Source organism: Chionomys nivalis, chromosome 4, assembly GCF_950005125.1.
Source record: "Chionomys nivalis chromosome 4, mChiNiv1.1, whole genome shotgun sequence".
NCBI classification, from domain to species: domain Eukaryota; kingdom Metazoa; phylum Chordata; class Mammalia; order Rodentia; family Cricetidae; genus Chionomys; species Chionomys nivalis.
In genome coordinates, this window is record NC_080089.1 from 35,132,146 (window position 1) to 35,150,180 (window position 18,035).

The window sequence follows — 18,035 nt, forward strand, 5'->3', positions numbered from 1 at the left end:
AGCTTGTGGTCAGAGATCACTTGCAGAAAAGATTAGACAGCCTCTAGTGAATTTATAGTCCACTCAGACAACGACAATGAATACTGGGTGCCTAGAAGCAGACCTCAGAGCAAGCTACTCCCACATTCATTGGCAATACACCAAATCCCTCTTCTACGATTTAAAAATTATTTCCTTATCCCGCTCATATTTCCTTGCTTCAGGTGGTGCTAGTGACGTCCATGACCTGTAAGTTAATCTTACCATCAGCAGCACATGGTGATCACTCTGGTTTCATGCTATGATCTCAAAGTGCCCTGCTAATGCTAGACAACAAAACTAGGCAAGGAAAGACTTTTGGAAGAAGATTTTCATTGAGCCTGGATTGTAGCATGGTGGGGTGGCACTGAAGAGTGTCTCCTGGATGTTGGAAAGGTAAACATAGCAGACTGCTTGTGTAGACAGAAACTTATCTGTGAAGGGCATGTGTACATGCCTCATCTAAAGGAAGGACCGTGTTAGCACCTAGTTTTTAATACTAAACAGAGGACTTGGGTGGAGCACCTCAGAAGTTGCTCCTTGTCTGGCTTGGCTGTGAATAGCTGCTGGGCTACTTGGCTGAGAGTTTCCCTGCTCAAGGCTGCTACCCATCAGTGAAGGGCCTGTTTAATTGCCTGTTGCTGAATGTTGTGATCATGCACAGAATGCATCAGATGGTGTTAGCAAAAAAGAGTAGCCAGAAGGTCAACATAGAACACTCAATTTTAATAGCATTGAATGTACTTTACAATATAAAATTATTACATTACATATTGATATATTACATATCAAACACACACACACAGACACACACATATTTGAGCCAAGGTCTTACTAAGTAACCCTGACTAACCTGGAACTCACTATCTAGACCAGAACAGTCTCAAACACATACAGATCTGTCTGCTGTGATATCCATATTTAACATGTTCAAAATTCAGAGCTTTATTTTTCTATTGAGTCCCCAGTTGGTCATCTTGTTAGTTGCTAAACTATTTTAATTACAGGAGGAATTACAAGTTTTGTTGTCACATGCAAGGGTGTTCTAGGCTATACTGTATACTTCTTTTCTCTAGAACTGGTATCATGTCTATATCTGAGGAGTCAAGTTCATGTAGCTAGAAGACTATTAATAGTTTACAATTGAGGTGTCACAGTCATTCATTATAATAAGTTGGTCATTATTTCTATATTTTGTCTGTGGAGAGAGATAAAACATCCTTCTATCTTATTTTATTTTTCTATTTTGTTTTATTTGAACAGAATCTGTGGTACAAGTCTGAATAGTGTTTGAATTTTGTTATTAAGGATAATGTCTTTATTTTTTATCTTGTATGAAATTTCCATATGTAAGTCAGCACCATGTATAATCAAATTACTTATTTAAAAGGTTCATATACTAACAATTTTACACTTAATTGTATTACTGTGGGTTTCTTCTCAGAGTTGTTTTATTAACTCAGTGAATTTTTAAAAAATATTTATTTATTTATTATGTATACAATATTCTGTCTGTGTGTATGCACCAGACCCCATTATAGATGGTTGTGAGCCACCATGTAGTTGCTGGGAATTGAACTCAGGACCTTTGGAAGAGGAGGCAATGCTCTTAACCTCTGAGCCATCTCTCCAGCCCCCTCAGTGAATTTTTGTTGATACTTCTTTTCCAAGATTTTTTATGAAAGGGTGGAAGTCAGTCTATCAGGCAAGTGAAAGATGAAAACAAGCTGATGTAGCTATCCAATAGAGTCCAAGCAAAATTAGTCAGAATAGATAAAGAAGTCCAATATATAATGCCACATTCAAAGAATCCATAACACTTGCAAATATACATTCACCAAGAGTTGGGGCTCTCAAATCATAAAATAAACATGAATGCACCTAAAGGTCTCATAGACACAAGAGTGGTAGGTTACTTCGATACTCCACTCCCATCTTCAGATAGATCATTCAAACTAAACATCAACAGAACAAGGTCAGTGAGATGGCTCAGCAGATAGACACTTTCTGTCAAGCGTGGTTGTGATGGTCTCTGCAAATGGCTGGGTCAGCAGATTCATGATCCATATGAGTTAACATTAACACTTGGATTGGGTTTAAGTCTTGCAGTTTCTAAAAAAGAAACAGTTGGAGCACATTATGCAGTGTCAGATAAAATATTCAGTGGCTGAGAAATATCTAATAAAATTTGGTTGGTATGACAAGTTCAGACGGTTGACCTGAAACCCATGGTGAGTACAGTGTTTCTTAAAGAGCAGGTAAAATTTGTGTACAAAATATGATCTTCTTGATCTTTTGAAGAGTCATCTGTAAAAGCATTTAAAGCAATCTTTGTAGAAGTTTTAGATATGATTTTAGGCAATACACATAAAGTATCTCCAAAAAATATTAAAAGGGATTTTTAGAATAATGATTATTTATAGATCACATGTAACATGCTAACACAACCTTCCAATTATTATCAATATGGAACAAGTGACCGACCTGAATTTTATTTAGTGGCACAGTGATATCTATAGTAGGTTCTTTACCAGTAAGTTGTTTCAGGCATGTTCTTCCCATAATTATTAAATCTATAATTTCTTATAAATAAACAGTTACAGATCATTGTGGATAATTATGACGTGCATAAATTTCTGTAATACTATTAACTTGTTGATACATACTTTCAGTAGGAGATGAAGAGGAAGGAAGGATAAGTAACTGATAAAGAGGTAAATGATTAATTCTATGAGTTATCACTTTAGCAGCAGCATTATTTTTAATAAACTAATAACCTGCTCTGCTTCAGGTATTATACTTCTTGTAGAATTTTAAGTGAGCGTCTCCAGAAAGTAACTTAAAGGGTGGTGTCAAGCCAGCCGGTTGTGGCGCACGCCTTTAATCCCAGCACTCTGGAGGCAGAGGTAGGCGAGTCTCTGTGAGCTCCAGGCCAACCTGGTCTACAAGAACTAGTTCCAGGACAGACTCCAAAGCTACAGAGAAATCCTGTCTTGGAAAAAAAGAGTGATGACAAATCTTCAGTAGTGATAGGCAGGTAAGGATGTACCCAATTGACAAGGCCCCAAAACATTTTAAATGACATATTCTGTTAGTCTTCGAAGGTTTGAAGAATAAGTATACATCTGAAATAGATCTCTGTACATCTAGAAAGCCTAACATGACTACAAGCTTGACAATTATAGATGACTATCTATTAATCTGTATTTCTTAATTATATATTACATTTTTAAATGAGCTGCACAAACACAACATCTTAATCAAAAACAGAAATATACATATAACAAAATTGACCTTAAATTTCTACCAATAAACCAAGATTCATTACGTTGGGTGCCAATTTGTTGGGAGAGACAGCTTATTCATTTCCTGGCTGCCCAGACTCCCAAAATAATCACACAGAGACCATATTATTTTCAATACTGTTTGGCCAATAGCTTAATCATATTTCTATCTAGCTCTTATATCCTAAACTATTGGAAATGACTCAATCAGAACCCATAAATATTTTCTCAGATAGCCACTGTGCCACACAAGCATGCAAAAATATTATCTTTTACAAAGCTAAAGTCCCCAAAGGATTCCATCTCCAAAACCATGCAAACTAATGAAGACTTATTACAGTTTAGAGTACACCCCTGACACATATCCCGTATCAGATTACATACAGGATTGCCAGGAATGCTAGCAACAGGCAACCATAGAGTAGACCACATAATTATGACCATGATAGTGTCCTTGTATTTGCTGGAACAGGCTAGGCTCCCCCATTAACAATTTTACTTGTCCTCTCAAAATTTGCACAAGCTTTTACCTGGTTTACCCTTGCCTAGATGTAAACATTTAATCAGAACCTATGCAACTTAACACAAGTCAAGTCATTGGATTTGTCTACCACTTTCTTTGTCCAAGAATGGAAAAGCAGCCAGAACACACTGGGCGAGCAGCAACAACTGCATCTCAGTCCCCATGCTCAGCTCCAGGGTCAAACTAGTGAAAGTAGCTGCCATCTGAGTAGAACATTCCAATCCCAGATGGTAAAGGGGATTCAACCACAGTCGAACAGCTAAAGCCTTTCTGTGAATTAAGAGATTAGCTACCATCCTAATGGCTCTTAACTGGTTCACATAACCAGATTTTTTGAGAAGAGAGACTAGGAGAGGAAGTCCAACAGTCCACACTCCATGGAGCAGCCAGGACTCCCCATAAAACAAGAGATCCTTTAGACAATCCTGGAGAGTGGCCTTAGGCAAAAGTCATCAGTTGCTCTCAGGCTATGAGGGAGTCAGCTCGAGGACAAGGATGGAAGGGAAACACAGGCTAAGCCTGTTGCTTATAGTTAGGTTGCGTTTGTCTGCTCACACAGTGTCTCCGGGTGAAAAGGACTGGTTGGAGGGCCCTTTGTTGGTTCTACCTCCTGGGTGGCCAGCTCTTATGTGGAAGTACTGGGAAGAACCGAGTCAGGATGGAGAGTTCCTAACCAGGAAGATAAATGGAAAAAGAAAAGAAAATGTAGGGATAGAAAAGAAAGCCCCAACTCACCAAGGGCTTAGAAAACAAAAATAGGGGTCAACTCACTGAAAACAGCCAAAGGGGGTGAACTCAAGATACTGGTGGAGAGTTGGGATAGGGCCAGCAGTGGGGGCAGCAAACAAACAAACAAACAAACAAAAAAAGCCCAAAAAATGCCCCAAAAAAAGCAAAAGGGAAAGGTCCATTCACGTTGGGTGCCAGTTGTTGCAGGCTTGTTGCTACTGCCTGTTGTGCTATTCCCATTTCCCAGGGGACAGGGGGTGAGAAGATGCAGAGGTAATGACACAGACTCTGAGAGATTCCAATACAGAAGTTCTTTATTGTAAAAAGGTCGGAGGTTTTTATGGGTTAGGAAAATTAAATTGCCACAGGAATGTTTTTGGTTGGTCCTTTTGAAACTGGCAGTTGCTGCTGGCGTGTTGTGATTAGCTAGGAGTACCTGTCATTAGTTACTGTACTTTTGGTCCGCTGACATGTTGTTTTGGTCAATTTTGCTTATGCATTGTGACTTTGTATGCACTTGCTTGTGCTATTGCCCTGCCTCAAGCTACATTTGTGGTGATGAGGGCTAGAGAATATCAAGAATAAAAAATAGACAATATAATCAGATATGCTTACACAATATCAAGGACTTTCTGTCCAGGTTCTTTGAATTGCAAAATCATGAGACTTACAAAAATCTCTAGCCCAGAAAAATATGAAACCCCAGGGAAGAAAAGAAAGAGAGGAAGTGAAGGAAATGAATGATGAAGTCAACTGAAGCTAACTTACACTAAGTCATCATGATTGGAAAATCAATGTCATTGCAGAAATCTTCAGAATTGCAGCAGAATGTATGTATTGTTAGACCTCCAGAATATTTTTCATTAAATTTACAGAATTTTGTGCACCTCATCTCTGCACTTTCCAGCTTATTATCTGTGGAAGAAGATAGAAAAAAAAGATATAATTTTGAGAGCCAGGATACAACCCCATAGCTGAGTATTTTGGGATGGAGAAAGATTTCAATAAAAGAATTTTCTTCAATAGCAGGCAATGTTCCATGTTGACCTTCCTGTCACATGCCTTTAGGCTACATCTGGAAAAAGCCCCTTTACCCAGGAGACACATGTGCTTAGTGGTGAACTTGAGGTTCTACATGTCAAGGTACATAGCATCCTCTCCACTCAATCAGACATACACAAATCACTTCCTAAATATATGTTGGGATCCAGACTCAGTGGTGAGTGATTGGGCAGAGAGAGATGACACTAATATTAGCCAGCAAGAACCAGATTCTATGGAATGACATGAAGGACGCACAATGAGAGATGCCAGATGATAGATGAAGCAGGAAGACTTGGGAAGCACCAAGGTGTCATTTTCTAGAGAAGGTGATTCCAGGCTAAGATAGAAGGGTCAATGAGCATTAGAAGAGCAAAAGTCACCAGGGCAGAGTGTGATAAATGGTACATTTAAGGACTGATAATTTGTTCTTTTGAACTCTGTTGTGGCTTGAAATAGAACAGCCCTAATTGGCTTGAATATTTCAATACTTGGTCCTCAGTTGGTCAAAGTGTTTGGGAAGAATTAGGAAGTGGGGTCTTGGAGGAGGTGTGTCACTGGGGAAGAGGCTTGGGGTTTCAAAAGTCAATGCCATTCTCTCTCTCTCTCTCTCTCTCTCTCTCTCTCTCTCTCTCCCTCCCTCCCTCCCTCCCTCCCTCCCTCCCTCCCTTCCTCCCTCCCTCCATCATGGTTGTGACTCAGTATGTAAGTTCTAGTACCTGCCCCAGTTCCATGCCTTTCTGCTTGCCGCCATGCTATCTACCATGATCATCTTGGACTTTACCCCTGGGACTTTGAGTCAGCCCCAAATTAAGGGTTTTCTTCTATAAGTTGTGTGACTGTGCTGTTTTGTCATGGGAATAGAAAATTAACAAAGACAAACCCTAAAGAGCTGTTGCAGATTAAGGACTGATGAATATATCAATACAATGGTGGAGAGAAGCCCCATTTACTGAAGATATGCTTAGCTTTACCATTGACAAATGTTGACCCGAACGCAAGGTTCGGTATATCATACCTAGATATCAGTTGACCCCTTTTCTTTAAGTACAATACCTTAGAGATGGTGTTTGGAATCCTGAAGGAGAAATGGCAATTGTCCAGAGCACAGAGCACAACTTACGTTTACTCGAATGCCAGGTTCTGCGGATCATACAAGTTTCACCAGGTTGTGTAGTACACGTCTGAATCCCACCAACACACTCCTCATTTTTGTAAGACGGACACAGTACACACTTTATCGTGAAAGCTGCAAAGATAAAGACTGCTTAGAGGATATGGGTGACACTCTGTCACTTTCCAATGGACGCCTAGGTCACCGGACCTCTGGATAGCTTAGCTGCACCCGTGTGTTTGCCTAACAGATGTGCTCAAGCCAACAACATGTCTTAACACCACAGATAAAGCAGGGTGAAATAGGGGGCAGTTTTTAGCTTTTAAAATTTCTACCAACAACAGATAAGGGAGTTATTTGTAGGCGGTACATACTGGTTTCAAAGCAGAGAAGGAAGAGGCACAGCTTCAGTAGATTTTCCATTTCTCCTGAGCAGACTCTTGCAGCAGGGTATGTTAGTGCCAGATAGCTGGCGATCAGAGATTGCTCCCAGAAAAAACTAGACAGCCTCTAGTGAATTTATAGTTCACTCAGACAACGACAATGGACACTGGGTGCCCAGAAGCAGACCTCAGAGTAAGCTCCTCCCAATTGGCAATACACCAAATCCTTCTGTGACTTAAAAATGATTTCCTTATTTCCCTTATATTTCCTTGCTTCAGGTGGTGCTTATGATGTACGTGACCTGTAAGGTAATGTTACTATCAGCAGCACACAGTGGTCCCCTGATTTTCTTCCTGTTTTCATGCTATGAGCTCAAACTGTTCTGCTAATGCTAGAGATTGAAACTAGAGAGGGAAAAACTTTTATTGAGCCTGAGTCACAGCAGGAGGGGGCTGCCCTGGAGTGTGTCTCCAGGATGCTGGAAAGGTGAATGCAGGAGTCTGCTTGTGTAGATAGAAAATGCATGAAGGGTATGTGCACATCCCTCATCATGGAATGACCATGTTAGCACCCAGTCCTTAATACCAAGCAGAGGGTTTGTGTCTGGCTTGGGTGTGAATAGCTGCTGGGCAAGAATTGTTGTCTGTGGTCCATGCTCTTTTGTAAGGCTATGCATGCTGTCTGAGCACATCCTTGATTGGGGCTGTAGTGACCATCTTCAGTGACTGTAGAGAGTCAAAGCAGCCAGGTTGCCATGAGAGAGTCTGGTCAATTGCTGGCAAAGGGGCTACTTGTATGATAGTTTCCCTATCGAGGTTGTCATGCATCAGTGGCGGGCCTGCTTAATTGCCGGCTGCTGAATGTTGTGATCAGGTACAGAAAGCATTAGATGGTATTAGATAAAGAGTTGCCAGAAGCTCAACATACAGCACTCATTTCTAGTAGCATTAAATGTACCTTATCATGTAAAATATATAATATATATATATATATATATATATATATATCATGAGCCAAGGTCTTAATTACAGTTTCATTTTTCTCTGTCTTTTTTCTTGTGTGTGTATGTGATGATCTTTAGTATAGATTTTTTTATTTAAGTTTTTTTTTTTCATTTTACATACCGGCCCCAGTTCCCCCTCCTTCCCCTTCGCCTGACCCTTCCCGCCTCACCCCATCCACTCCTCAGAGGGGGTAAGACCTTCCTATTGAGTCCCAAATTGATCAAATACCTTCACCTTGCTGGTAAATTGTTTTAATTACAGAATAATTTATAGCTTTGTTGTCCCATGGAAGGGTACTCTTGGCTATATTTTATATTTCCTTCTCTAGAACTGGTTTCAGGTATTTATCTGAGGAGTCAAGTTCATGTCAGTGGGAAACTTTATAGTTTACAACTGGGGCATCATAAGCATTCATTGATACGAAGTTGGTCATTATTTCTATATTTTGTGGAGAGAGATAAAAAATCTTCTTTATTATTTTATTTTTCTATTTTGTTTTAACAGTACCTGTTGCACAAGTTTGAATCTGGTTTGAATTTTGTTATTAAAGGTAACATCTTATCCTATTTTTAACTGTATAAAACTCTCCTTATGTAACTCAGTACCATGTATATTCAAAATACTTAAAATATACACATACTAAGAATTTTACACTCAAGTATATAACCATGGGATTATTTTCATAGTTCTTTTACTAACTCAGTGGCCTTTTTGGTATTCTTTTCCTTACACTGACAACAAGATTTTGTATCGAAGGATCTATCAGTAAGTCTATTGAGTGAGTGAAATCTAAACACAGGCTAAGGTAGGGGGCTGTTCTGATATCCAATAGGGCACAAGCAAAAATTAGTCAAAAGAGATAAAGAACGCCAATGCATAATATAAACAAAATAATTTTTATAGCAGCTATAATGGTGGTAAATATATGTGCAAGAGTTGGGACTCCCATTTTCATAAATAATCACAAATGGGCATAACAGTCTCATAGACCCAAGAGTAGCAGGTCCTTCAATACCTCACTCCGATCTTCAGATAGATTCTTCAAACTCAACTTCAGCAAAGTAATCCCAGTGAGATGGCTCAGCAGGCTTCAGAGACACTCCACAGACACTGGCTTCCAAGCCTGGTTACCCAAATCCAATTCTGGGAACTCACATGGTATGATAAGAACAGAATGGATTCTCAAATGTGGTCCTCTGACATTTTCCACCATGACCTATATTTCATACTTGCACACACACACAGACACACACAGACACAGAGAGAGAGAGAGAGAGAGAGAGAGAGAGAGAGAGAGAGAGAGAGAGAGAGGGAGGGAGGGAGGGAGGGAAGGAGGGAGGGAGGGAGGGAGGGAGGGAAGGAGGGAGGGAGGGAGGGAGAGAGAGAGAAACTAAATATAACTTTAAACGTTTAAATCAAGAATTTAAGACTACCACTGCATCATAGTGTACCTAATCGTTATTTGCAGAATATTTCATTTGACAGAAAAAAGTTCATATTCTTTTCCATGCCTGTAGAAACTTCTCTAAATGAAATGTCACTTAAGGAACAAAATGAGGTTTAAGAAGTACCAAAAATCAAGATAACATCTTATAATTTTTAGGCCTAGTATAATAAAACAAAAAATCAATAATCATAAAAGAGAAATCATAAATACTACAAAATACTTGAAGGTGTTGGGTGGGGCTTATCAAAGCTTGGTAACGGAGAGTCCCAGGACAACCAGTTGTATGTACAACAGTTTCTATCCTGTCTGCTGCCCTCCGTTCCCAACACTATGTGGAAGGATGTTCAAGAATCAACTCTGTAAGCCTTAGCATTGGTTTATGTTTATCCTTGGATGACCAGCATCCTGATGATCAGCTGTCTTTGCTGTGTGCAGGACTGCAGGGTCTTTGCCCCTTCTTACAGATAACACTTGCCGCACACAGAAATGTATCCTAGTGAGACCTGCTGTTCTTTCAGATAACAGCCACTTGGACACTCCAATCCCGACTCCCTCACATCACTCCTTGGTTTTCCCAGAGTTGTGGGAATGTTCAAAAAAGAGAAAGAAGATTCTTTTTGGGGGGAGGGACAAAATGTTAAACATTAGTTTACAATTTAAAAATAAGAAAATTGAGAATTTTTCACACATTGACTCTATTCACATTATTTTCATCCTTCCTCTTCCTCCTCCAGCTCCTCTGGTGTCCCTCCTCCCCAGCCCCATTCAAATTCACAAACTCTGATTTTTTAATTAATATTGTTATACATACACAAGTACATATACATATATGCATATATGTGTGTACGTTTGTATGTATAGCCTGGTGAATCTCTTTAGTTTTGCTTGCATGCATTAGTATTAAATGCTGTCCACCTGGGATTGGATAACCCATCACCTGGCTTGAATATGGAGAGAACTGGCTCTTCCTTTCTCATTGGACACAGTTACCTGTAGTTCTTTATCTAGGGGTAGAGCCTTAAGAAATTTCCCCTTTACCCACTGATAGGTTGACTATTGTCATTGTACAGGTCTTGCTGAGGCAACCCTACTCCTGAGATCTCATGGGTGCATCCACCCTGTCATATAGAGAAGTTAACACCTCGGAGCAGATGTTCTGGTCCTCTACTCTTACCATTTTTTGGTACCCTCTTGTGTGATGATTCCTGAGTTTTAAGAGTGGGTGTTTGTAGGTGTAACAACTGTCTGTGGGAACCCCATTTTTTCCTCTTTGCATTTTGATCAGTTCTAGGCACTCACGAAACACGAAGAGTGTAAGTTTATGTATTTCACCACACTGCTTTCTGCATCACTCCAGTTTGCTCCCCACCCCAAAGGAAGGGACACCAGAAGTTTAGATAATTGATGAATACTCATAAGGACCCCAGTTACAACCCAGGATAGGTGCTGTCACCTAAGAGAGGAAAGCTAAGTGGTCTGTGCTTACCCAGGACACAAGAAACACACACTGTCTTCAGCTAAGTGCTTCTTGTCTTGGTTCAAGCAGGGCCACAGCCAGACCCAGAACCTTATGCTGGAGTATCCACAGGGGAGGTGAAAAGTGAAACATGCCCCCAACAATGCTGAAGCATGCATGGGCATCCCATTTATATTGTTTCATGGTCTGAGTTGATCTACTGACCGGGTCTGTTCCTCAAGGAACAGGTGTCAACGAGATATGAACTCAGATTGCTGGATTCAGAGTTCAGAATGTTAACCATTATACCATGGGAGCTGGTACCAAGGTGAGATAGGATGACTTAATTTTTTTCTCTTTTTTTTTTTGAGCATTCGCTAAAGTATATTTTAGATAAAACACCAATAATAAAAAGTCATATTTTTATGCAATACTAGCCTACTCTTTTGCTCCATTGACTCTTGGGTAGAAGATTCCCAGCTCCCTTTGCTTCTGTTCACATTGATATAGCCGGGAAGGAGATGCTGCAAGAGTGAGTTTTGTTAAGATCTACACTGGTCTAAGTCACACCAGGTGTCTGAGACTTTCTTTGGGCCTCAAAGGAAATTTGACATTCAATATGCACAGTCTGGGCTCCTATAAGATTAAAAATGTATTTTATAAGATATGTGTTTTACACTAGTGTCTACATGCTTGTATATTATTGATGAAAATAGATACCCCGTGTCAAGTTAGACTGCTGGTCAATTTTGGTGGTGTTTTCAATACCTTTTAACTTTACACAGTTTGATTTATTTAAAAAATTCAAAATCCTTCAGTGAGTTCAATTGTATTTCCATTCTGATTCCCCTCTAAGTAATAGCTAATGATAGCATAGCATAGTTGTCACAAATAATTACCCAATACGTAGGTATGTGTTATATGCAATTTTAAGTAAATATAATATGATTCCTTATGAATTTTCAGACATAATTATTGTCATTTTACCTTTTTCCTCTCTTCTTTGTGTAATTTATATTCTTTCCTCTTCCTCATGGAAGTTCCTCCTCCTAGTCCTCCCTCCTTCTTCAAGTCACTGCGTTCCGCTATTCACCTTTCTCATCTTCTCGCTAAGGATCCTTTTTTAAATCCTCCCAGATTCCATGTTTACTACAGGTCCTTGCTTCTTAATAACAGCACTCGGATTTTACATGAGGAACATTGGAGACTGAGAATACTGAAATGGAGGGAATTTGGTTTATGACCTTTCTAAGTTGAGCACCAGCGTAGAAGGGCAAGGTGCTCTAGCCAAGCGCACAGAACACTCTATAAACTGAATGTGTGGCTCTTCCTGCCTTTTCTGAATAACTAGGAGGGTACGATCTTATGAGAAGTTTATTTCATGCTGAACACACAGAGGGAAACAGAGAGATGACTGGAAGAAGAAACAGGGTACAGGTACATGGTTGTTATTGCTGAAGGAATTGGCAGTTAGTGAAAGTCCTTATTCACTACTTGGCCAATATATCTGTTACAGAAATCTTCACCTTTGCAGCAAAATGTAGAAATCTTCAAACTTCCATAATACATGTTTTCAGCCAAACACGCATTAGAACAGTCCAGTTCGGTGTGATTGTGGACCCATCTACCTAGAAGAAATAAAAGCATTTATACTTAGTGCCCCAAACAACACTTGGCATCCACAGTGAATGAATTCACCATGAGACTTTCTCCCCAAGTACCAACCCTGTTTTGCAGAGCAGGAATACATGAACCTCTTAGCAAGGATGGAACGCATTACCTGTTTTTGAGAATATGAAGAAATTCCTGGTTCTGCATCCAGGACTGTATTTCGTAGTGCAGTTGCTCTTGCCTACCAGACAGTGTCCTCTTTTAAAAGACTTGCAGACCATGCACACTGTGGCCTGAGCTAGGGAAAGCAGATGCAAAGGGTGAACAAAGAACTGAAGCGATTACCAATGCTTGAGGATGAAGGCATTGAAAGATAGAGTAGAACCCTTAGGAATTTTCCTCATGCAAAATCAGGTTCTGATATATTGCATCAGATTGGGTCCCTGGCTTCCTTGAAAAGCTGAGAGTTTGGCACCACAATGTTGATTGCATAGGAAATAAAGTGATAGGCCATTTTTTGTATACAACATTGTTGTGTAAAAATGTATTAAAGTATTTAAGTTAATCTGGCACCTAAAGTTCTTTTTGAAGTGCGTGAGAAGAGTAATAATAACATCATGGGACTAACACAAAAATAGACCTGCAAATCAATGGAATAGAATAAAGGGCCCAGATATATGGCCATGTAACTATAAGCGTGTGGTTTTTGACAAAGGTATCAAAAAGACACATTGGAGATAAGACAGAATCCTCAGCAAATGATTCAGAGAAAACCAGATACCTTCATGTAGAAGAATTAATTAGACCATTTTCTCTCACCTTGCACTGACATCAGCTCCAAACTGAGTAAAGACCTCAATGTGAAAGTGAACCTGCTAGAAGAAAAAGTAGGAGGTACACTCCAAGAAATAGGCGTAGGTAAGGACTTCCTGAGCAGGAAGGACTCCAGTCCCTAGGGCAATAATGTCAACAATCCGAAAATGGAATTTAGACAAGATAAAAAATGAGGGCTTATGGTGGCACAGGAAGAAAACACCAAGACAGGGATAAGTTGTCACCCCAAGATGTGACCTGATTGTACCCCTGAGAAAGGCAGAGAATTCTGATTCCACCAATACAGATGAATGGCCACAGGCACGATATGTGTTTTCCGAAAGACAACTTGTGAAAGGTAAAGAACAAATTGTTTGCTTAGTGTTAGATGATAAATTCCAAGGGACGCTTCAATCAAGGGTGTTATGGATGAGTGTGCTTACTCAGACGGTGGTGACTATAACAAGGACTTCTCATACACTCCCCCCCTTTCCTCTGGATCTTAATAGTACCTTCCATAAATCCATCTTCCAACTTTGTTTATTGAGAAAAAAATCTTAATTTTATTATAAATACTTGGCAATGCTACAAAGAAGGAAGGCAGGATACTATTAGAGATGTAACCGCACAGCTGCCCTGCCCTGTTACATGCCTGTAGGAAATGGTGTCTCTCTTTTGAGAAGCCTACACATTCCTTATACCTCTCTCTCTGTCTCAGCACCTCTTTTCCTATTTTAAAAAATCCACCTTTGATTTATGCTGAAATTAATTTCTTTCTTCGACCCACAAATGCCAGTTTTGCCTGGGGAAGCAGTCTCTGAAGCGTGCCTCACAGGCAGCTGCAGGTAGAGTTTGCAGCTCTGCCCCTGCCACTGGCAGGAGGAAAGCATGAAGCTGAAAGTCTAACACAGCCAAGGGAATTACCAGTTGAATGAAGAATGAAGAGGCAGCCTAGGGAATTAATAAAACCTTTGCAAGATATGCATCACACAGAGGACTGATATCTAAAATAGAAAAGAAAAAAAATCCTCAAGAAATCAGTAAGAAAACAAACACCTCAGGCTTTAAAAATGGCACTGGATAGAGAGCTCTCAAAAAGAGAATATAAAGCACTGATAAGTATATATGTATTTTTAACATGTTGAACTTTAATACAAATAAAACTACTTTAGGATTTCATCTCACATCAGCAAAGGTGAGAAAAGAAAAGAAAAAAAAACGCTGCTGCGGATTTGAGCAAAGAGAAGCCCTTACACTTTCAGTGAAGATGAACTGGTACAGCTCCGATGGAAATCAATGTATAGGTTTTTAGAACAGCTAAAAGCAAGAATACCACATGGTACAAACTTACGACTCCTAGAACATACCACCCCAAACCATACACTGCCTTAGAGATACTGGCATGCTCATTGCTGCCCTATTCACAATAGTTAGGAAGTAGAATCACCCTAGCTGTCCCGAAACTGCCATGGCAGTGTGGTTTAAAGATACAATGGATTTCATTCATTTACAAAGAAAAGGGAAATTTACAGGAAAATCGGGATTAAACTAAAAATAAAATCCTCTAATGAATGTTTTGAGTAACTCAGCCCCAGAAAGACAAACAGCATATGTCCTCTCTGTTACATCCAGCCTGTCCTCGAATTTTTAGATTTATGTGTTTGTAGAGGCCAGAGAAAATAGAAAGGGAACACTGGAAGATGGTAATAGTAGAGCATATGTGGCATGCACATGGAGGAGGGGAATACTGGGGTTGGAAATACTTAAGCAGATGGAGGGATAGAGGAGAAGGTTATGTAAAACTAAGAATATATGGATAAAGTCTTATGGAAACCCAATATTTTGTAAGCAAATAAAAAATACAGATAAAATGGAAACTCACTACTTTTTAAGCTAATTAAAATGTAATTTAAAAAAGAGTTTAAACAAAAGTACAACACATGGATGGACAACGCTTCCCAGAGGAGATGGGTTATCACTGAGTTACTTCAGTGCTAGGTGTGGAGTATCTCCCTCTGAGGTATTGCTCAGGAAGATCTCAGAGGTCCCCAGAACAACACAGGCCATTGCTACCAGTCCTGGTCTTCCCATCAGAACTGGATGGGAAGACCCCATTGTTGAAGATACAATGTGCTTTAGCTGTGGGCCATAAAGAAATCAAACTGGAAGGATCTGAAAACTTGCTTCATGCTGGCTAATGTTTCAGTGCCAGAAGGGCTCGGCAGGCTTTGGGGCTACAATTCATCAATTGCATTGTCCGCTAGTGAGCCCTACATGGTCCATTACTGACGTGTCATGTGAATGTGCTCAGCGGTGTGATAGTGCAGCAAAGGGTATATGGGTAACCAACTGCTTTCGATTCACTCTAAAGATGGTTTCACTGGAGGAACTTCGTGCCTGATGCCATAAAACTGGACAAAATCCCGTGTCTCAAAGCGTCAGAGGTCTTAAGGGAGAACCTACTACTGTTTTTTTACTTTTTCATGTTTTTGCTTTTTTGTTCGTTTGTTTGTTTTGCTAAATGGACTTGTCAAGCTACCCTGTTAGAATTTATGTATGTCACCAAAGATCAGTGTTGCCCTAGCCCTTGGCCAGAGAAACTTCCCTTTTCAGTTGTCAATGGTCAATGTGGAGATTCACAACTGGTCAAAGTGCGAAGAATAAGTGACTATTGAGAGTGCAGCCCTGAGTGGGATGACTGTATCACTGCCCTCACCGTGTTCAGGAGCACTGTGGGAGAGGAGGTGAAAGAAGTGTGAGAGCTGGAGGGTGGGAAACAGGCTGTGAAATGTCACCTCCTGGAGACGCCATGTTCAATGCACTCGAGCACTCATAGCGGCTGTGTGTACTGGAGCAAGACCTGTACAGTTTCAAACCACTCCACAGTCCATCGTGGACTCGGGGAGGGATTATGAGGTCTCCTGCCTCCCTGAGGAACTACTGGCCATTAACATGCTACAAGGTAGGGAGTTGGTTTTTTCCCAGTGATGTAGCTTCTGAAATACCCACCACCCATGCTCATAGCAGTGAACCAAATGAAACTCAGTGGTTTATAAGAAAAAAAGAGACATAAACAGAGGGGGAAAACTTGTGGAGAAACTCTTTAGAAGGAGTGAGAAGGCAACAAAAAAGTAACCGGACATGGTAAAAATAAAATAAATAGAGATCAAAACTAAAAACACTCATGGAACCAGTGAGATGACTCAAGAGGTACCTGCTGTCAAGCCTGATGATTTGAGTTCAGTCCTTGGGAACCACTTGGAAAAGCAAGAGAATCAACTCCCAGACATTGTCTTCTGGTCTCCACATGTATGCTATGTCATGTGCTTCTGTACACACACACACACATACACATACATGCATACATACATGCACACACATGTACACTCACATACACAGATAAATACATAAATGTAATGAAAATAATATGCATGAGGAATATATATTGTCTTGGCACCAAAGAAGGGAGGGAAGCTTACAGCATTTCATAGCGTATACCCTCTCCCCAAAGACATCTGATAATCAGATCTACTGATCAAAACAATGCACTTGATATGAAAAACTGACTTAAGATAATCTCTTCAGTGGCCTCTTCCCAACAGATGATAGGCGGCTTGTACAGTCTTAAGCTGCTACTGGGGGTCAGGCAGGGAGATTTGAGGATATAGATGTATGAGGACACACAAACTCATTCTTACCTACGGAGTGACTGACCCCACTCGGACAACTGGGGAGAGACCTGACCTCTTACTCCAGTGGGAGCGCGTGGAATCAGCCCAAAGATCCTCATCCTACTAAATCAGCTTGTGCCAGCATCCTGACCTTGATTTCCCTCTGCTCCCACACACTCCTAGCCCAGCCATCCAGGACATCATCCCAGGTCTGCTCCAGCCATCTCCAGTCCCTGTCCTTGCCCCATTTCATCCTCTCTCACCTTGGAAGAACACAAGAGTAAAAGCCCCCAGCAGTAGGAGAAGGAACATGAACTTGCCCATCTCAGTCTGTGCTGGCAGAGGACACAGCAGAGCAGGGGCAGCAAGTACTCAGGAGAGACCAGGGTAATGAGAGCAGGCTGCAGAGTTTGCTCTGAGCTGCTCCCAGGATGTGGGGAAGAGCTTCCTTCCACCTGCCAGTGGGTGTTTTGCCAGTGCCCAGGTTCAGGAAAGCATCCCACAGAACCAGTTCCTTCAGAGCTCCAGGGGGCAAAGGATGCCCCTGGATCCCTCTCATATTCCTTTACGGGTGAAACTAGGATTGTTCATTTCCTAAGTGAGATCCCTAAGGTAGAGTTCAGAGCAGGACCATGGGCCTTTCATTCCTTTCTAGTCTTGGCAATGGTGTGGTGATTAAAACAAAAGAACCATGTTCAATATGTTCTGTAAACCAGTATGTGTACCACAGCCATTGTGTCTCATTTATAGGAGATATTTGGGACTATAGGAGACCACAGTAAAACTCAGCAAATGGCATCCAGATAACACATGTAAAAGGGACATTGTAAATTCTTGTTTTATACAGAGCATAAAACAATTTCTCCTCATGTAAAGTCTTAGCTGCCTAGTTTCTAAATACCTTTATTAGCCAAGTAGGATTTTCCCAAACATAGACCAA

General features: G+C 40.5%; 2 protein-coding genes across 2 annotated transcripts; both read right to left on the minus strand.

The window, feature by feature from the left end:
• Positions 1-5,323: 5,323 nt before the first annotated feature.
• Positions 5,324-7,132, minus strand: LOC130872443 (acrosomal protein SP-10-like). Its single transcript, XM_057766336.1, has 3 exons — positions 7,084-7,132; positions 6,719-6,844; positions 5,324-5,469 (listed from the first exon to the last, which is right to left on the minus strand). Exons 1-3 carry the CDS (start codon positions 7,130-7,132, stop codon positions 5,324-5,326), a joined length of 321 nt encoding a protein of 106 aa, XP_057622319.1.
• A 5,338-nt stretch (positions 7,133-12,470) lies between these two features.
• Positions 12,471-17,419, minus strand: LOC130872393 (prostate and testis expressed protein 2-like). Its single transcript, XM_057766217.1, has 3 exons — positions 17,359-17,419; positions 12,781-12,909; positions 12,471-12,628 (listed from the first exon to the last, which is right to left on the minus strand). The coding sequence occupies exons 1-3, from the start codon at positions 17,417-17,419 to the stop codon at positions 12,471-12,473; spliced, it is 348 nt and encodes a 115-aa protein (XP_057622200.1).
• Positions 17,420-18,035: the final 616 nt, after the last annotated feature.

Bases quoted from the DNA above. Each gene is read 5' to 3' on its own strand.
- LOC130872393 (XM_057766217.1), bottom strand. From the start codon at position 17,419: ATGGGCAAGTTCATGTTCCTTCTCCTACTGCTGGGGGCTTTTACTCTT. The intron at 12,910-17,358 runs GTGAGAGAGGAT...TGCTTTCCCTAG, and splicing joins TACTCTTGTGTTCTTCCAAG to CTCAGGCCACAGTGTGCATG. The intron at 12,629-12,780 runs GTAATGCGTTCC...TATTTCTTCTAG, and splicing joins CTTCATATTCTCAAAAACAG to GTAGATGGGTCCACAATCAC.
- LOC130872443 (XM_057766336.1), bottom strand. From the start codon at position 7,132: ATGGAAAATCTACTGAAGCTGTGCCTCTTCCTTCTCTGCTTTGAAACC. The intron at 6,845-7,083 runs GTATGTACCGCC...TTATCTTTGCAG, and splicing joins CCTTCTCTGCTTTGAAACCA to CTTTCACGATAAAGTGTGTA. The intron at 5,470-6,718 runs GTAAGTTGTGCT...CTTCTTCCACAG, and splicing joins AACCTGGCATTCGAGTAAAC to ATAATAAGCTGGAAAGTGCA.